Below are 21,198 nucleotides of genomic sequence, written 5' to 3' on the forward strand. Positions count from 1 at the left end.
CAACCCCTTTTAATATACTTCTAAAGAGATCTGGGCACAAGGTGCTTAGAGTGCTATTAAAATTAAATCTAACTGCTCTATTTTCTCACAACCAAAATACATGCTGGCCAGATCTTTAATTTTCCCCTCACATTTGTTTGTGTGCCATGTGATGGACTGTGGCCCCATCCAAGGTGAAGTCCTACCTTGTGCCCTGTGCCCACTGAGCCATGCCCTATCACCTCTCTCCTTATCACTTCCAAGATTAAATCTCTAAGGCAAAGTGTATGCAACTGCTTAGAAACCCCAGATTAATGTAAAAGAAAAGTTAATTTCATGTTTTTGTTTCCCCTGAAATAACAAATATATATGTCTTTTGATTGAAGTGAAATTATGAGGTTTCTCTCTCGGGTGCAATGCTTAAAGTGCAATCTTGATTCCATCCTTTTCTTGATATCTATTGAGAGTGATCAGTTATGGTAGATAAACTATATCAAAATCAAGTAAAACATAAACATCTCCAAGCTAGTAAGAGGGAAATGTCAAAAAGAAACAAAGCTGTATAATGCTAAAATGGAAAACTTTTTTTTTCAAGTAGCAAAATTTCAGAACTAATCTGGTCCATAATGCTACATACAGATTGTTTTAGACTTCAGTTTTTGTCTTTAATTAGTGAACATGCTTATTTTCAATCCAGTAATAGCATACCTTTTGGAAATTCTACACTTCATGTTCTCTTTACAAAGCTGTTGTATAAAATGTACTTCAATAGTGTTATAGTGTTATATTGTATACAATCATCAAAAAATAATTTGGTAACTTGGTCCACACTCAGTGAATGGGTAATACGACCTAAAATAAGTCTCATGTTTTTATTTTATATTTACAAAGATGAAGACAACTATAGAGTGTATGTATAATATATAACAATGTAAAAAATAAGGCATGAGAGTGAATACATGAATTTAACTACTGAAATTTAGTTAAACATAACGATTACATGGTATGACTTAAGTGGAGCTTTCGGTCTATACAAGCATGAAGAACATGAGATATACTGTATTCACAGTCAGTTATAACAATGTGAAGGAAAGCCTGAGATTTCTCAATATATACAGTATTTCTAAATATAGCCAACTGCCTAGCAAGTTCACACATAAAAACAAACTATAAAATGACTTTTTGACATTTTAAGAATTTAATTGATGTTGATGTATAACAGAGAGATAAATTAACCACTAATAAAAAATGTGATTGCCAGGCATCAGTATTCAGTCAATCACAGAAATTAAAACTTTTGTGTTTGTGTGGTGGTACATGGACAAGAATGAAATTAAACAGTGGTTTTATTAAAAAAAAGTATGACACTTTGCAATTAAACATTAGTGATGAAAATAATCTTTAATCCCACAATATTGCTTCTGATTACGATTACGTATGATTATCTTTAAAACTGTCTCAAGATTTGTCAGGTTGCATCATTTTAAATAAAGCATGTAAAACAAGCAAGAAGCATAAATAAGTTATATTTAGTCATCAGCAAAATAGACCCTATTGCACATTTCCATGCCTCTGGGATATTTACAAAAGTGAAATCTAAAGCACTCTAGGCTGTACAAATGTCAAAACCACTATTTAATTAAAATGTACATTATTTTTGTTTCTTAATGCTGTATAAACAAAATATACAACAGTACAACAGAGAACTTACTTTTCCTGCCTTTGTACCTCAAGTGTCTACACATCAGACATGCTTCCAAATCCCAAGAGGTTTCAGGTTGTGACTAAACATTCTGAAGGATCACTATGGTTTCAATAGAAACACAATGGTTTGCTGTTGTTGTCTGTCAGTAAATATGGAAAAGGTTTGATAATTTTTAATAGGAGCTGATTGTGGAACTGCTTCTTGTTGCTTACAGTCGGTTTAAAAATGACAGAGATAAAAAAAAGTTAAATGTAGATATATCCGCAGTCGGTTTTCAGGTTGAACCGCAGTCTCATCTTCTTGCATGAAGTAAACATACCAAAATGTTGACCTGTTTGTCATTATTTGAGCAACACTTCTGAATTGGCCACAATGATCCTGATTCCTTCTGGGCTACGGTATGTTGAATTATTATGGACTGTATCATCAAAAAAAAGAGATGGAGGGGGTGGGGGTGGGGGAATGCAGGACCTGTCAGGTGGAATATTTTATCTTTCCTGTTCCAGCAGCACAAGTAGCAGGAGCAGGTGCTGAAGCAACAGCAGCAGCAGCAGCACCCTGACTTCCCACATAGAGAGGGTCCAGGCAAGCAACTTTGGCAGCAAAGAAAGAATGTATACAGTGAAGAACTGCAAAGAGATTTGAAAATTCCAGCTCCTTCAAAGGAAAAGAGAAACAATGAGAAAAGCAGACAGTGATTTACATTCAGTGTGACACAGATACAGTAGACAGCTAATATGGCTGTTACAGCTGAAGACAACTCAAGTCTGCCATAATTTAAAAAAAAAAACAAAACATTTAAAGTGCAGTTTATTATTGTCTGTTGTCACTTTTCATCCACATTGTGTTGGCTTGCAAAGGAAAAATGGTTTTCTGACATTTTCTCTAGTGCTTGCCAGTCTCTAAAGTGATAGACTGAAATCAAAAACTTTTAAATACACAAAACTACAAGTATATACTCTCGTGTCTGGCAATGAGAAAAAGCATGCACTCAAACTGCCCCCCACACCCTGCCCATGCAGTTCAAAAGCTGACAATTCATCCAAAATCTCCTGAACCGTTTGGCTTTCTGGGCTTGCTTCAGTTCATTTGGGAAGACTGGAAATATACAGTATCAACACACATCAATCGAAGCAGGAGGTGATAAGGGGCTGTAGTGAGTATTTTCTGCTTCTGCTGAACCCAAGCTATAGCTGGCTGTAGTAAATCCATAATATTATTGTGGCTTCATGATAAAGAAGAACAATTTGAAGAATAGAAAAGAGCATGTAGTATTATAAAGAATCAGGAAAATAATATAAGAAGATACTGTCATATTGGCAAATAAGAAGAGTCATTTGGGCATATGTTTTTGGTAATTAAGTAACTAAATCAAACTAAATATGTATCCAATTGTTTCTTAAAATATGCTAGATTCTGAGTTTCAACAACTTAGCTGAGAAGCCTATTCCAAACACCAGAAACCCAAAGTGTCAACTTTTGTGTGCTTTGTCCTGAAGGAACTCTCTTTTAGTTTCAAATTATAACCTATGTCCTTGTTTCACAACTGAGAATTAAATACTTCTTTTGCATGTTGGAAAATATTTCAATTGACATGTTCCAGACCCAAGTGAACAATATACTGTAACGTGAAAAATGTGTAATAGCAGAAACACAATTGCTTCCTAATATATTTTAAAATATGATATTCCGTATGCAATTAAATAGACCTTGAAGCAAAAAATACATTTCCATGAGCTTTTTATTCATAGATGATAATATGTAGAGATGCAGCCATTTAGAATGCGTGTCAACATTCGTGCCAGCAGAGTGCATGCTGAGGTATGCTGCAGTCCTGTCTGGCAGACCCCTTTCAGCCTTTCACTGCTCCAAACAATTTGATAGGTGGCACATTGTAGTTGTAGCTGTAAGTTTTATTAGATATTACTGAAACAGTAGCTTCATTTTATCTGTTTTTATTAGTCAAATAATTATATTTGTTGAAAATGTAACATGTTGTATGTCATATTATATGTTATATAGGACATAAAATACACAGCATAGCTACTTTTTATAATGTAACATGTCTGTACATTTTTTTGAAAAGGTGATTACATGCCATGAATAAAACTAGACATTAGATCACTACAGTATGTACGGTACTTCGAAGTAGAGGATTGTAACACTTATGTACAGGAAGCCCACAGTACTTTTTTAATATCTACTTAATTTGTAATTATGTAACTAAAGAGACATTTTGGTAGCAAAAAATAAACATAAAAATATAAATAGGTTTATGAACATTATCGATGAAATTAAATTATGTGTATAAATATAATATATTCACTGTATGTACTGTTCAGCCGTGTGTAGTGGTAGCTGAAAATAAAACCATTTACTGTCAATTTTGATAAGATACTTTATGCAGTTGTCAAGAATGCCTGTGATACTGTATTTATATGTAAAAATCAAAAATAACATGCAACACATGGGTGGTCAAAAGAAATGTTAGAGAATGTACAAAACAGCATTCCACCTCAATCATAAACATTTTTTGCATTGAATTCTTTAACTCGGACACTTGCTGTTGTTAGTTTGGGAAATTTTTGATGTGCTCATTTTAACTGCATTTCTCATAAACACTTGCAAGGTTCAAATTAAAAATGATATACAACATATATTTGCACAAATAAGTTATATAAGTAATTATAAACCATCAAGGTTGGAAGGGACCTGCAAGACGCAATGAAGCAGAACCCGAGTTATATGGGAAGTGTAGTTTTTCCAGCAAGTAAAAAGATTTTGTCATCTAGATTTATGTTTTATGATCTATTTTGGAAGCTAAAAAAATAGAAATACTGTTTTGCACAGACACAAATGTAGTGAAATGTAGCCTAAATCAGTACAAGAGCATCTTATTTTTCATTAGGAAATTGTTTAAACTGTTCCTGTTTACACATACTGTACACACAATTACATTACTAGTACAACACACGTGTCTTCTTGTGATATTAGGCGATAAACAGTAAAATCACAATTTTATTTATTATTGTCACAGATATGGCTTATTGCCACTGAAATAAAGATAATATAAAAATTCTACTTTTCTAATTCCTATTAATACAATAATTATTCATTATTTTATACCGTATATATGTCTTTAAACAGGTAATTCTATGATCACTGATACACTGTTATACATCTAATTTGGAATTGTCATTGTTTGTAGCTAGCACTGAATATGATCAGCGTATAAAATAACTAATAGGTTAATAAACATTTCATTTTGATTCACCATAGTACCTATTCATTATTATTATTAAATCTCACTACAAACAACATTCTCTGATGTGATCCAGAAAAGCCGACATTCTCGATACCATTCAGTGTCTTAATTAAGTGATCCTGATTTTAACGTGAATATTGTGGCTTTTTTTAGTTGTATTTTAACATGTTCACAATGACTCAAGTTATTTTTACAAGCACACTTGCCTTGACTGACAGTACACCATTTAGCAGTAACATGGTGGTTGGGAGATTTTCACTGTATTACCTGCCTGTGTTACACAGTAGTGCAGTTCTGCATTCGATAACCAGGGAAAAATAAAAATGGGGTGCTGCACATCGCCTCTGTAGACCATTGTGCCTACCGCAGCATGCCTATGGATGCCTCGCACATTCTAGATGGCTGTATATCAGAGAAAAAAGCATTTATCATCTTGTTTAGAATTGATCAAGTATGCCATAAAAAAAGAATCTTTTTGAAAGTGCTTTATTCATTTACCTAGTAAATAACATAGCAATTTCTCTAACTAAAACTACATTAAATAAATATATAAGGACATATGTCTGAAAATATAATTCTCCAGAAAGGTATTGGGTTAAATAAAAGAATGATTCGTAGCCAAACCATTTCATCAGCAGAAAGGTTGTTACCTTGGCTTCAATGAGTTTAGTGTCTTGATTTTGGAACAAAAATTTTATTTTGCTCTTTCCATCATCAGATGACCCCTTCAACTGGGAAAACTTGTAGCGCCAAAGGACTGCCTGAACAGCACAAATATCAAATTAATTTCTGCCAGTATACTAATAGCATTATATTCCAGAACAGTACAAATAATATTTATAGGGGTATGCTTTCAAACTACCGGTATATATTCCCATCTTGTTTTCTCTAATATTTGACTTTATTTACATGATTTTGTCAAATATTTTAAGACAAAGATTTCAAAGTCTTGTGTAATCTTTAATCCATTTAGAAACTTATTAAACCTAGTAGTTCAGGTGGGTAGCTGAGTCAGCATGAGTAGGCTGCAAAGGAACAAGTAATAGGTTTATTCCATGCTGAAAACAGAAGAAAGAAAACACAACGTTTCGGCTGTGGAGCCTTCTTCAGGTTCACACCTCACACCTGAAGAAGGCACCACAACCGAAACGTTGTGTTTTCTTTTTTCTCTTTTCAGCATGGAATAAACCTACTACTTGTTCCTTATTAAACCTAGTTGACTGGGAACTGGGATCAAATTATTCACAAGTATTAAACTATCCCATTTTAAGAGCTTAAATCCCCATCAGAAGCAAAGAGAGGAAATTAATATTTTGAATTTAGGGCCCCAAATGTCTAAATTTTAGTGTAAGACAATTACATTTCTCAACAGAATAAACAAAGGTGCACTATAGAACTAAAATATATCATATTGTTCCTAGTGATCCTTTTTAACATGATGTTAAACCTTCTTTCAATTGTGAGGACAAAATGTGTTTTTATTCATTTGAAATTCACATAATACATTGCCTTTGCTTAATTCAGATAATGAATGTCAACACAAAAGGTCACTGTGCTGAAAAATTAATAGAAAGGATAAAAATGAATTAATTTTAATCTTTTGTCTGCTTACCCAAGAATACTTATCAATCCAGTCATTGGGATTCTGGGCCCAAACTCCTAGAGGGCTGTTAATGATCTGTTTCCTTATTAATTTACTTTAAGCATTGTTTCCCTCACTAGTTTGAAACATGTGAATATTCATAACTGCAGAAAGATTGGATTTACTTCATTAACTTACCTTTGATGCTGCATCAAAGCAAATAAATCCCATGCTGAAATCTATTGTGAGTCCCATAAGGTGACTTTCCATTATACATGCATAGGTTTTGCACTAAAAAAGATAATTTTTTACATTTTAGAGAAATTCAGTCTTCCAAAGCATATTCATGAAGATTTTCAGACATTTTGCTCAACTAAACTGGGAAAACCAAATAAGATACTCTTCTTTAAATGTATGTTGTCCTTTAAAACAAACAAAAACATGTAACCTTTCACAGTTAAATTAATAAAATGTTGTTTCATACAGAAAATTTTCTTAGGATGAGAAATTAATTTAACATCTTCCTTTTTAAGCAAAAGTACAATTTGTACTATTGTGTATGAAAAGTACCAGTAAGAGGAAACATACTGTAAGAAATGTGTTTTTTTCTTCGTAAAAAAAAATTAATCGGCACTTTATTCCAATAACACTTAGTGCTCTTTGTGGAACACTTTTATTTTTTGAAAAATGCTAATCTTTCATTTTTTCCAGTATCTCTTGTGGGAAACAGCCATCATTGGACAAACACATCACTGTAATGTCAATATAATATAACTGACAAAAACACTGTTAGCCATGTCAAAAACTAGCAGGCTTTATCAGTGGATTAATCACTCTATATACTTACATACCTTTCAAAGTGGACCACACATGTGTAAATGCTCCTGAAAGTGTTTTTCCTTATTCCTTTAATATCTTTTAAGTTTTAAAATTGTCTTTTAAAATACATTGCACATGCCAGTAGAGACCATCTGGGTAAAAAGGTAACACAGATCCTCTTGGCAAGTTCCTTTTGCTGAAGCGTTTTACAGCATTATCTGCCAGAGCAGTCACCCATACTGGCACATAATGTGTAGAGCATTTGTTGACCTCATCCTCGGTTGTTGAGTTTTAAAGATTAGACAATCTCTTTGCTTCACTGACACTTCTGACTAGCATGCTATGTGTAACAGGTGCAGCCCCACAAGGCAAGAGGAAACATATAAAAAAAAAGCAACAATATTTTCCTGTCTTAACTGTGGAGGAGTTCTGCTTGTATTTACTGAAACATAACTTAGGATATGTTTATCAACATACATGATTTCTGTCTTATTTTCATAAAGAAAGATGGTGATGGACATTAACATATACTCATAATAATAGGGATCACATAAGTGTCACATTATAGGATTTTCTAGATAACTCCTTTGCAGTATGTCTTCTGATTTTTCATCGGGTTATTTTAGTGAAAAATGGTTATACTGTAATATTTAGTTTTAATGAAGGGTTAAATCCTGGAAACATGATCTGCCATTTGTTGCTGGTTGACCTGTTGTACTCTACAGGGTTATTCTAACTTAATACCATTATTTTGTTGAACTATTCAGTTGAATAATTTAATACTGTGTGTACTTATTTCCACTCTCCAAGAACTACACAAAAACCTATAAAGCATGTTATATGTGCAAAAATAAATACATAATTTTGGATTTTTTAACACATTTGTTGATGGAATTAAAATCAACATTCTTTGACATTTCCATTGAAAATGATTCTCCTTTTGAAAATAACCCACTTTGTCTCTTAAATATATATACATGAATATATATGATACACCCTCACCAGAATGATTGGGGAGAGCCAGGAAATGTTATGGACCCAGGAGTATCTGGTCGACTGCTGTATGCAAATCCTTGTATCACAATTCTTACCTGAATTCTTTCAACCTCCAGGAAGGTTGCAGTCTGGAAAGCTTTCTCCCAAAGTGTCAATTCACACTCCAGTTCCACACTGAAGAACATGTCCTCTCCACTTTCAGTCTGAAGACTGAAGCAGTACTTTCGCTGGTCCAGAAGGTCACTGTCCTGAGAGAACTTGCAGTTATACCATCTGAGACACACGAACTTGTGCGTAAATTGCATGCCCAGTTCAATCACACTTCCAGAACGGAAGTGTCTAGAATGTCACCATTTTTATAATAAAGAATACAAAAAAATAATAATACACCGCCTTCCACATACGTCTACAGCAGGTATGCCCTTGCCGTTTTTATGGAAAAAGCCCTGCCTTGCTCCTCCTATTTGTAACAATGTTATAGTACATATTAGAATGTTTAGCATTAGGAGGCTGAATTTTCCCTGCGGAGCTCTAAGCAAAGGTTACTGCCTGAATGTGTATACAGTACTGCAAAGAACACAAATGTGAAACAAACCAAACAAATGTGTCTGAGGAAGAAAAGACAGCTATAGATTGAATGAATAGAGAGCGTACACAAAGTTAAATTGGGTTACAAGGATAAACACACAGTATTGTTTATGATCTGAAATCTGGAAAAATCATCTGTGAGCTAATGATTAGAAGCTGAGTGGATTCATTTCGGTCACTCTCATGAAAGAAAACCTATGATGAAAATCATGATTACAAATGATTACTCCTCACACTGACCAAAGTACACTTATTCGTAGGCATAAACTACACTGCCTCACTGTTCAGTTTAGTAGCGTTATAGAATGAATTGTTTTCCCTACTACTGAACTATACAGTCTGTTACTCCTACCGACAGCCTTACAGAAGAGGAGGAGTAAATCTAGTCCTCAAGGCTTTGATGGTCTAGTTTTCATAGTATCGTTGATCTTCAATGACTTAATTCAACTAATTGTTCTGAGAAGGAGTCATGTCACTTATTTTTAGCCCTTAATTACTTGCAAATTGAAAAATTGTTTGGAAAACTTGATAGCTCCAGCTCTTACAGACTAGAGGTACCAATCTTACACTGTAGACATAAATTTTTAAAGTGGTTTAATTTCCAATACAGGGAACTGGGCCTTGGTATATAATGTACATATGGTAAGATAGACCTCAATAACCACCTCATTAAAAGGTGGGAGGTGGTGTGTCTTACAAATGAACAAAATAATTAACACACAAATAAATGACATGTAATTTTCTTAAATGGGTTTTTAGCTATTTAAAAGAAGGAACTTTTAAAAAGCTAAAAAAAGCTTTTTGAAACTATTCTTCTTGCACTTTTCATATCCTTAGAATGATAATCATTTTTAAAACATTTCACTCCAGTGCAGTAAAATCTAAATGCAAACACTTTTATCGCCTTAAATACAGTATTGGAAAATGCAGCACATGAAAATTGGCTACAGTTTGTTTACAGTTAGGGAAATTCACTCCAAGTTGCAAGAGAGAAAAAGAATGCCCCCAAAGCCAATCTAGCTAATCCTTTTCAGTAAATATTTTAGTTTTATTACACCTTTATTCAAATTATGATTGTAGAATAACTGAAAGGCACAAACAACTAACCTAACATATTTGAAAAAAAAACCAAAGAATATTGTTTTAAACCCTAATATTAAAAACTGTTCATACCTTCAGAATCTTGCACATAATTTCATACACAGTGAAACTTTTCTCAGCCCTTGTCCAGTCCCATGTTGTGACCTGGAAAATTAAACAATTTAGTCTTCTTTATACAATTCTGCTGATATAACCAGAATACATTACAAACTGCACTACATTATTGACTTGGCATTGTAACAACAGTTGGAGGTTTTACGATAATGGGTTTTTAGACCTCTAAACAGATAAAGGTTGTAAAACAGAAAGGAACTGAAGGGGATACAGAACTGTATGTTTTTCTCGGAAAACTGTAAAAAATACCCAGTTAACGTGTATGGCTCCAATTCTCTTAAGCATAACAAATGGTCTTTTAAAAGAAGAACAGATGCATAATCATGTATCTATTTTATTAATGGATTTACTAAGAATAATAAAACAGCAGCATAACGCAAAAACTTTAATTTTGCTCTTATGTAAAATAAAATAAATGTATTTTAATTTTATCTGCTAGCTATTTTCTTCCATCTTATATTTTATACTATCAAGACAATTAACAAGTTTGTGGGTTTTAAAGAAGTATGCTTTATTTTGCTTAATGTTAGAAGGTAAAAAAGCTATTAAATGTGATCCTTTGATAGATTTAAGGCACAACGAACTTACTAGTGCACTCTGCATAATTAGAAAATACTAATAAATGCCACAATGATTTAAACTATACAAATCATGGCAAGTAGTTTAGCCCTTGTTTGTAGTTATCTAGATATTTTCTATTAAGGATTTAAAAGGTGTTTTAAATGGTTCGTTAATATGTCACACACCAGTCAATGAAATAACACCATTTTAATCTCTGAAATAATTGTTTTTATAGGGATCCAGAATTATGGTTTGACTAACGTGTTCTAATACAATTTTGGTTATGATATTTAAAATAAACTGTACAATAAGCAAATGGAAACCAATAGTTTTAATTTTGTCAATTTAATGTGGTTCACTATCTTAAATGCTTGACAAACATGTTGTAGTACTATTATATTCAAATGAGATGAGCTTAGATAATACTAAATTATTTTGATGCACAGAAGGCAGACTCGAAGGTGTTCATCAGCATGAACACGTTTTTGTGTTTTGTTTCAAATGCTGCCACCATTAGTTTGATCATCAATACAGGCAAGTGTGGAAGTTTCAGAGATGGTTGTACATGCCAAAACTGTAACATAATGCAAGCCATGCTTTAGAATTTGCCATGAAGTACACAAATGCTATAGGTTCAAGTCGTTACAAAGTAATTATGAAGTTCAATACTATTACTAAGCTCAGGTATCTCAATTTTACCTCCTTCCAAAAATCCACAAAACCGACACTCCTGGACATCCCTGCTTCTCAGCATGCATCTGTCCCACAACTCACATCTCAGCCTTTCTTGATAGCCTCATGAGACCTCTGGTTGAAGGGCTTCCTTCATATATTAAGGACACTAAGCATGCTCTCCCAACTTTTTAACAGTTTCCAGTTTCAGGGCCCAGAATGTTCCATTTGTACCATAGACATCACATCCTTATACACCATCATTCTCCACAATGATACTCTCAGCCCTCAAGCACATGCTAGACAGATGCACAGTGCTTGATCCACTTACCCCCACCCTTGTAATAATAATTAATAATAATTGCTTACACTTATATAGCGCTTTTCTGGACACTCCACTCAAAGTTATTTACAGGTAATTTACTCCAGCACCACCAATGTGCAGCATATACCTGGATGATGCGACAGCAGCCATAGTGCGCCAGAACGCTCACCACACATCAGCTATCAGAGCAGAGTAATGAAACCAATTCATAGATGAAGATTATTAGGAGGCCATGATTGGTAAGGGCCAATGGGAAATTTGGCCAGGACGCCAGGATTACACCCCTACTCTTTTCGAGAAATGCCCTGGGATTTTTAATGACCACAGAGAGTCAGGACCTCAGTTTTATATTTCATCCGAAGGACGGCGCCTGCTTACAGTATAGTGTCCCCATCACTATACTGGGGCATTAGGACCCACATGGACTGCAGGGTGAACACCCCCTGCTGGCCCCACTAACACCTCTTCCAGCAGCAACCTTAGTTTTTCCCAGGGGGTCTCCCATCAAGATACTGACCAGGCTCACACCTGCTGAGCTTCAGTGGGTTGGCAGTGGTGAGTTGCAGAGTGATATGGCTGCTGGCAACATCTTGGGGATTGGTCCTTACACTGAATGCCTTCTCATTCAATAATCTTTTTAATCAGTAGATAAGTGGAGTTGCCATAGGCACCAGGATAGGACCCAATTATGCTAAGATTTTTGTCAGATGGGTAGAAGAATGCTTTTTCATTTCCTACACTGGCTTTGTCCCTGACACCAACAGGCGATGACTGTGTAGGTGCCACCACATGCACTAATGACCATCTGAAGCATTTCCTGTATCACTTCACCAACTTCCACCTATCCCTCAAGTATACAATTAACATATCTTTCATTCCACTTCAGTTTCTGGACATAGATCTATCCATTAACCTTCAACGACACTCTACGTCTGTCTATTACCACAGATTACAGATTACCCACAGATTCATACAGCTATCTCCTGTACAACTTCTTTTACACCACACATACTAAAAACTCTCTCCCTTTTTCACAGTTCCTCATACTCCAATGACTTTGCAGTGATGACATGGACGTCAATAACCAAGCCCCCAGAATGCAATATTTTTTATTAGCAGAGGATATACCACCCATATTACTGACAGGGCCCTCTCCTGAACCAAAAATAGCCCTCGGATCATCAACCCAATTAGGAACTCCCAGATTCACAATCACATTCCATTGGTGCTTCCCTACCTCCCGAACACCCTTTCTATCCCCAGGACCATTAATGACAACTTCCCTATCTCATAGGATGATCCCTCCACTGGTACTTCTTTTTCTTACCACCTAATCTGCATAAACTTCTTGTTCACTACTGCATTTACTGCCCACAGCAATCATCCACACCAGGCACATTCCCCAGCAACAGAACTGCATCACCTGTAAATACATATCCAATACCACGTACATTCAAGGCTCCTCTGAACAATTCCAGATCACTCAGATGGCATCTTGTATTTCCAGCAACCTTATTTACTGCGTCTATTGTAGAAAATGCCCAGCTATTTATATTGGTGAGTCAGGAAGGAGACTGGGAGACTATTTCAGGGAACATGTCAGGACTGTGAGGATCAAATAGTTTCTCACTTCACCTCTAACGGCCTTTACCTCTCTGTGTTCTTACAAAGGGGTTTTGAAACTCCTTTTACAGAAAGACATCCAAAACCAAAATTATCCTGAAACTAGGATCACACCTTCCCCCTCTCAACAACAGACTTGTTTCCGCTCTATTCATTTGCAGGTTTTGACACCTCTCTTCACCTCTCTTGACTTCACTCCACCTGAGTGTCGATACTGTTTTTCTCCTGCTCCTGCCTCCTTTCCACAGTCGGCTTTTGTTCTCCCTTGCTTAATCAGCTGCCGGTTTTCCTCTCTCCCTCACACTTGAAGATGGCTCCACAGCCTAAATGTTTTGTCTTTTTTCTTTTAAGCATGGAATAAACCTTTTACTTGTTCTTTGGTATACTATTACTATTAATGATATATTAAATGTTAAGCACCACACAATTAATTCAGACCACCATCCTGGAAAAGTGTAAAGTATTAGCATAACGTGATTTAATGGTATAATTTAAGACTGATAAAATGATTAAAATGTAAGATTAACTGGTGAAAAGTGGAAAATCTTCCATTCTGCCAGAATCTTTTTCCAAAAGAGTTTAATTTATTGAAACAACTGCCTCCATTCCTCCATTTTAGTAATACAGGACAAATACAACATTGCAGTAATCTGTTGCATATGTTAAATAATGTATGTAAAATAGTCATAAGTAACAATATGCAAATCTGGTAACCACATTCAGGTTTCTAAAAAAAACACTAACTCTTGAGTTCAAAGATTAGAACATAAAGAAACCCGAATGAGCATATATAAAGCTCTAAACAAATAAGTATTTGTCGACTGAAAATTGATGGATTTTGGTAAATTCAAACAGCTGTACTTGAAATGCACATTAGCTAGTCAGCGTTACTTTTTTTAGTATTAAAGGAGATTCATATTTCATTAATATTAATAAAATAAATTACAAGGAAATTATGTATCCTATTTGAGGTCTAGTGTTGCAGACTGAGCTACAAATTGAGTATCTTTAACAAAAAATTACATTATTTGAAGGTTGTCCACACTCACTGTTCTAAATTAAACTGAAAGGAAAATCACTCCTTTGAACCAATTTAATATGCATCCAGCAGGTCATTATAAAGCAATTTTATTAAATGATCTGCATTGTTAGGAATAACAATTGTAAAATAAAACATGCATCACTAGGCAGTGCCTTCTTAAATGGTACTGTTATACATTTAAATTCTGTTGAATGTAGCTTCATGTTAATTATACCAAAACACATTTTCAGAGAATTTGTTTGTGTGTACTACAAGAATCTTCAGGAAACATTTTAAGAGAATAGTGAAAAGGATTTGAAAATCTTGTATAACCTCCTATATGGAACCTTGTATATGTATATGAATACAATATATATATATACACACATATAGTTTCTATTTGAAGTTTTTGAAGATTACACACAACTGGCACAACTAAGCCACAATTTTGAAACTTTAGTCCCTGCAGTTTTTAATATGCCTTTATCCTGGTGGACAAAAGTGCAGGTAAACAGAAACTTACTGGAGGTGCTGAAAATTTGAAGAGCGAAGAGCCCCTCAGGGCAAGGAACTTTGGTGTGTACATTCGATCTTGCAGGGAGTCCTGTTCCCTTTCATCTACCCAGCCCATATAGATGATCTGTCAAGAAAGGGCACAGCATTGACACAGTACTTATTCATTAGGAAGTATTGCTTAATAGAAACATAATTTTTAATTAAGGTCTAAAATCTCAATCAAGTAGTCGTTAACTTGAAAGCAGAAATTAAACTGTTTGTAGTTTCATTTTTTTCTACTGGTATTTTTACTGCTGTGACATGCTGTGCTCAAGACAAGTGGTTGCTTTGTATAATGGTGAATTGATGTGAAGGATGGATCAGATGGAGGCATGCATATATAATTATGTTCTTCTTAATGCTCATGTCTTGCTAAAACAAAATAATATAAGAAGGCATCTACTCAGGGGATTTAAAACTATGTCACTTCAATTTTAAACAAAGGCTGAGTGACTAGAATTCATTTGAACACTCAAATGGTAAAACAAAAGTAAAGCATCACAATACTATATAACTGAACAAATTATTAATCTCTAATTCAATAAAATACAAAAAGAAACTTTATCAGAATAAATCTACCACTGCAAGTTAGGGTAGTCTACAGTACATGGCTCCAGACCTTGATCCAAATCATTAGTGATTGAGGGTAAGATCCCCTAGTTTACTCTGTAAATAACAAGATGTCAAACTGACTGGAATAGAAAGTGATCTGTGGAGGGTACATTATGATTTCTTGACTTTACATACAGGTAGCCTACTTTACCACCAACAACAAAAAACTCATCATTTCAATCAAGCATAAAAGCACTTTATTCTTTTTGCCCCCAGGGGTACATACTTCTTCTCATTTGTTAACAAAAAAAAGCTCTAAGCTGTCTCAGCAGGCTTGTTTTCTCTAAGTTGCCCCTATAATATATATATATACAGTATGGTAATCTAAGCAATGATCAATACCTGCAGCTGTAAAAAGGGTTCTTTGATTTATAGGTGGAAAAGATTTTCGTCTTTGAGTACACATGAACCTTAGAAATATATAATTCAGGGTGAGTATTCACAAGGTGTGAATACTGATTAAAATAAATGTATAGACTTCAGCATGTTCAAACATCTTATCAATATCTTAACATTATAATCAAGAACTTTCTAGTCATTAATGTTTTCAAAAACTGTTTTGATGTCAACAATCACATAAATTACTTGATTTAGGTATCACTAGAAAAAGCATGTTTAATGAAAATTAGTGTCTGGGCTAATACTTATAAAACTATAACACATGGGCTTAAGAGGTTAGTGCGGGTAGTTGTCCCAGTGTATGAACCTCAAAGGATAAACTCGAGGTTAATTCCATGCTGAAAAACTTAAAGAAAAAAAGATGAAAAGTGACATTTTGGCCATGGATCCGTCTTTTTTTCTTTTTCCTTTTCAAGTGTAGAAATAACCTTGACTTTCATTACAGCATATACTGGTGCGTATCGTGGCATTGCCATTTCAGTTGTCAAAATCTCTAAATCACAGTTTTCATCATGCAGAACATTAAACAATATTCAATTAACAGTACATGGGCAACTTTGAGCCTTTTTGATTCATAGATGCTTTCTATGGTGATTTATACCTTCATGTTAAAGAACATTGATTATGGAATACTATGTGATGCATGTTAATCGAAGTACCCAGTTGAACTTGTTTATGTGCTTTCTATTAAAAGTAAAGCAGTGAAGTCACTACAAATGCGTAGGATGTTAATTTTCTTTATAGGGCACTTTATATAAAATGACAATCCAATACAAACATTTATATATATATATTAATCTTTCTCTTCATTGTATGAAACAATCTAAGGGAGATTTGTAACAATGACAACATTTTATATGTTGGTTAAAACTGCTAGGATAAGATACATGAATAAAGTGCTAGCATGTTTATGATGTTATATTCATTATACAAAAAAATCTGAAATAAATATCAATTTACATAATGAAAATATATTCCAAATATAACTCTGCCCCAACATCAATCAATCAACCAAAATCAGTTTTAAATATAAACATCACTCCATGCTCTGCATCTTTTGGTGAAGTACAAAATTGCATGAAATCAAATTAAAAACAAGAAAAAGACAGAGAATAAAACATAAGACTACAACAAACTTGCCGACAACTTTAATAATAAGCAACACTGCAAATAGGGCATTTTGATCAATACATGTGATAGTCAAGATACCTGTTGGTTTACTGGGAAGTTTCTGTTAATCTTCTTGATCTGCAATGAAGAGTGTAATCATATTTATTTATCATATAGGAATAAAGCATCAAGGGACATCCTATTTTCGGATTGAACCAGGCAATTTCATAATTTCCTCTGTTCACGGTTTTATTCTGTAGACGTAACACAGCAAAATGTAAAACACTGCTATTTATATAGTTGGGCAAACATAGTATGGTTACATTAAAAGGTCTTAAAGCAGTTACTTTATTAAATTATCCAGTTATTTAACTGGATTTCAATTTTCAATTTCAATTTCAAATTGAAATTATCCAGTCTTAACAACTTTTTAATTGATGATTCCATGATACAAACCAAAAAGATAACTACAGCTACAAATGTTACATATACCAAAAAAGAATTAATTCAGCACTACTATGAGTGAACTGGGTATCTAATGTAGGTATTAAGGAGACAGCAAATAACAATTACTCAATAGCAATAACATTAGTGGATGTGGAGTGAAATAACATTCTGTTTTTCTAGAACGTTTTGAAGAAACGTCAAGATCCCAAGTGGTTAAAAACTCTAGTTAAAAAATAAACAGCTTCAACCTGCAAACCTATAAGAAACTGGAGAAACAATTTGGATATAATATGTAAAAATGATTGCATCACTAAAAATGACATAGTAAGAAAAGTGGGAGTTTAGTATTTTAAGTGAAATGCAGGTAGATTGCAATATTTTGTTTTAATTGATGCTTGAAACAACTTCTACGTATTTAGCCACTGACAGTGCACTGTACTTACATTGTGCTTTGTGAGATTGGAAATATTAGCTGCTATTGCTTGAAGCCAGTCTAAGCAGTCTTCAGAAGTCAGACATTGAATTACCCCACTGCATACCCCATCCACAGCAATCACTTGAAATGCATTTTGCCTAAAGACATGTCACAGTGAATCAGGTCAGAAAGCAGCATAATCAAACACCAAACTTTTCTAATTAACTAAAATGGTAAAAAATGTAGTTAAGTATTTAATTAAATTTGTGTTCAGATTTGGTTTGGAAGAAATAATCAAGTTCTAAATATATACATATATGTTGAATGCAGTGTTGCTAAACTATTTTATTTTTTCTCCATAGAGCCACAAAATGATATAAAGAATAAGCTGCCATCACACAAGTTTTCTTCTTCAATTTTTAAAGCTTTTTTTTCAGCACATAATCAACAATAAAACAAGGACATGGTGTAAAAAATCTACAAACATTTATAATATTATCGCTGATGCCACTAGCAAATGCTAGATATTGTGTTCCATTAACTCATGGGTATGTTCTGTGATTTGAATGAGTCATTTTTTAAGACATGTAAATCTTCATGACCCTTTTGGTAAACAGTTATTCAGAGCAGCCCTGAGCATAAACCATAATAGTTGTGCAGAGCCCCACTACAGTAAGCAAGGTTCACTTCTGGGTATCTCTATATCTTTTTGCTTCGGGGACATGATTTAGTCAGTCAACAATACTCACCTCTATTTATATTGATCTCTGTGTTAACCCGCAAAATTCGGTCAGGCTCTGTGTTATAGGATAGGAATTTTACCTGTAGCAGGCCACCTAGCAGTCATGTCAAACTATAATCTGTTATGAATACTATGGTCCTCACAAGAAGTAGTCTTCTGCAAAGGCTCCTGAGCTGGTCTCCTAGTGTACTGTGTAGTCTTCTGTTAACTTCTCCATAATTTGTTATCAAGACTAAGAGACACCCTCTTCCTTTCAGCAACCTTCCAGCATTATGAAAGTGATATGCCTGTCCTAATCACTTTGTGCTAATTCAGATACATCCTATATCACCATAAAAGGAGGGGAGATAAAAATCCCTATCATAAATTACTGTATATTGTCAATGCAGATTTTATTAACTGAATTGATGAACCAAGAATGCCAGGAAATGGAACATATAGTTGAAATTGACAAACACATTTATGCAAATATATAAGTATTTTAACCACAGTCCTAGAATAAATTGAAAATGTACCTCTCTGCCAAAAATCAATAGATACTAAATGTATACAAAGGAAAGATGCGGCTTGTTTGCTTACCTGCAAATGTCTGTGCCTGGAATATACTGTGAAAGGCGGGAATGGAGCAGGGGAATTAGACGCAGATCAACCCATCTCTTCTCCCACCTCAGTCCCGGGGACGTAGGCCAAGATGAGCAAGACAGAGTATCCTAAAATATATCAAGGACATTTATAACATATCAAGAGAAGTACTCTCATATAAAATATGCCAGAAGAAAATTATTGACTACTCTTCTTTGGAGAAAAGTTAAACAATCGATTCTCTCACAGACTAATTGACTAAGAGCAAACTAAGCCACTGAGAACTTTGTTCATCTGTTTCCCAGCCATTAATTACATGGGTTTTAGAAAGATTCAGCAGTACACCACTGTAAACAACACGTGTTTCTTCTTTCTAAAATTCTTTCAAATGTATCCTGCCCTAGCATCTATTGTTTTAGCAGTTATAGGTATTTGTGTCACAGTCATAATTAAATAACATTGGATGCATAAAAAGATAGCATAGTAGCTTGTAGGAACTGATTTTAGCATCAATACTGTAATCTGTACCTCCTAAAATATTTTAAGTTAAAAAAACTGAGGTGTAATACTGTATATTCCTCAATAAAAAAAAACCTAATTGCCATTTGTGCACTCTATATCTAAAACTGAGTTTATCTAATAAGTTGAGTTTACAAAAGAGTTGTATTTTCATGCCATTTCAAGCAAAATAAGTACTTGGAATAAGTGATGAATAATCTTAGACCTGAAGAAATTTCAATTTGCACCACTAGAAAGAATGCCATCCAAATGATTGTAAATTGTAACTAACTTAAAATATTTTATTTGCAAATACATTTTAAAGTTTTTGTAATGGCAAGAAAGCAGCAATGCTCTTCAGTTAAAGACAGAAAATTCTGAAAAAGCATGTATAAAATAATTTTCAGAATCATGGGTTTATAAACATTTCAAGGTACTGGTAACTTTTAAACCTTTGTGTTTTTAATTTACTTTTTTGTTTGGTTTCCATCCTAAATATGTCAAGTTTATTATCTTAAAAGTTCTTAAACTATTACCAAAACTGTACCTTGGTTCCTATCTTTTGCAAATTTTGATCTAATTTTGATCATGTGACTTAATAAAACAAGTTACTTTAGACTAGATTAATAAAAAAACAAAGGACAATAGAAAATAACAAAGTAACAAGAGATGTTTAGAAATAGGGACACAAGAATGTCACACAAGTCATGATAATTTCTGCATCTAAATTAAATCCTAAAATAAAACACGATGACCTTTCTCTTTAATAGTATATATAAGGATTTGAATGTTACATTTATTTCTGCAAGATTTATTTTTAGAGATATTCACTATGCAGGAGACACATCTCTAAGTGAGTTATAATTTGCTGGTGCGGGATGGCTTTTGTTTAATATTTTGTAAACCCATGGAAGGTCATATACAGTAGGTCCATTCAAATTTAATTTCTGAATCTTTTGAAAGATAAATGAAACCTGTACCGTATTGTTTGGATGATAGTTCAAATGCAATCCACTATCACATAAAGGGGATGATGTTCCACTACTCTGGTCACTGGGAACACCTGCAGGTGAACATGATATATAATCCACTTTAAGTCAAATAATTGTATTAAAGATTTGCTCTTTGATCGCTCTTATAAATTGCATATTATTATATTTCATACTAGCATAAATACTTGCAAATTTTATTTGTGATTTTATTTTTATTTTGGCCAGTTATAAATCCAGTTAATAAATTCAGCTTAAGCTTGTAAATTTCTGCATTTCACATACTTAAACATGACATTAATTTCATGGTATTATAAATATTTCACATCTGTTAAGTTTTATTTTTTATAAGGTTGTACAGTTTGAAATAGAAAGAATAGAAAGAATAGAAAGAATCAAAGGTGACACCATATATAAAGATTGCACTTGTGAATACGAGTAATTCTTGATTAAATTATTCATATTAATTTAAATAAAGTTTAATATGAACAAGGATGC

The 21,198-nt window shown here is 33.8% G+C and overlaps 1 protein-coding gene across 2 annotated transcripts in view; it reads right to left on the bottom strand.

Moving 5' to 3' along the window:
* Positions 1–1,158: 1,158 nt before the first annotated feature.
* The window catches only part of sntg1 (syntrophin, gamma 1), a 149,475-nt gene continuing 129,435 nt past the window's right edge, over positions 1,159–21,198 (bottom strand). For both annotated transcript variants that reach the window (XM_088642470.1, XM_088642471.1), the window contains 10 exons: positions 20,692–20,774; positions 19,211–19,341; positions 17,918–18,047; positions 17,127–17,165; positions 14,875–14,991; positions 10,108–10,179; positions 8,442–8,594; positions 6,730–6,822; positions 5,600–5,710; positions 1,159–2,341 (listed from right to left, as the gene is read on the bottom strand). In XM_088642470.1, the coding sequence (XP_088498596.1) occupies positions 2,159–2,341; positions 5,600–5,710; positions 6,730–6,822; positions 8,442–8,594; positions 10,108–10,179; positions 14,875–14,991; positions 17,127–17,165; positions 17,918–18,047; positions 19,211–19,341; positions 20,692–20,774 (1,112 nt within the window). In that variant the 3' untranslated portion in view covers positions 1,159–2,158. The remainder of the gene's footprint in view (positions 2,342–5,599; positions 5,711–6,729; positions 6,823–8,441; positions 8,595–10,107; positions 10,180–14,874; positions 14,992–17,126; positions 17,166–17,917; positions 18,048–19,210; positions 19,342–20,691; positions 20,775–21,198) is intronic.

The sequence above is a fragment of the Lepisosteus platostomus genome, chromosome 8, assembly GCF_059453375.1.
Source record: "Lepisosteus platostomus isolate fLepPlt1 chromosome 8, fLepPlt1.hap1, whole genome shotgun sequence".
Lineage (NCBI taxonomy): Eukaryota > Metazoa > Chordata > Actinopteri > Semionotiformes > Lepisosteidae > Lepisosteus > Lepisosteus platostomus.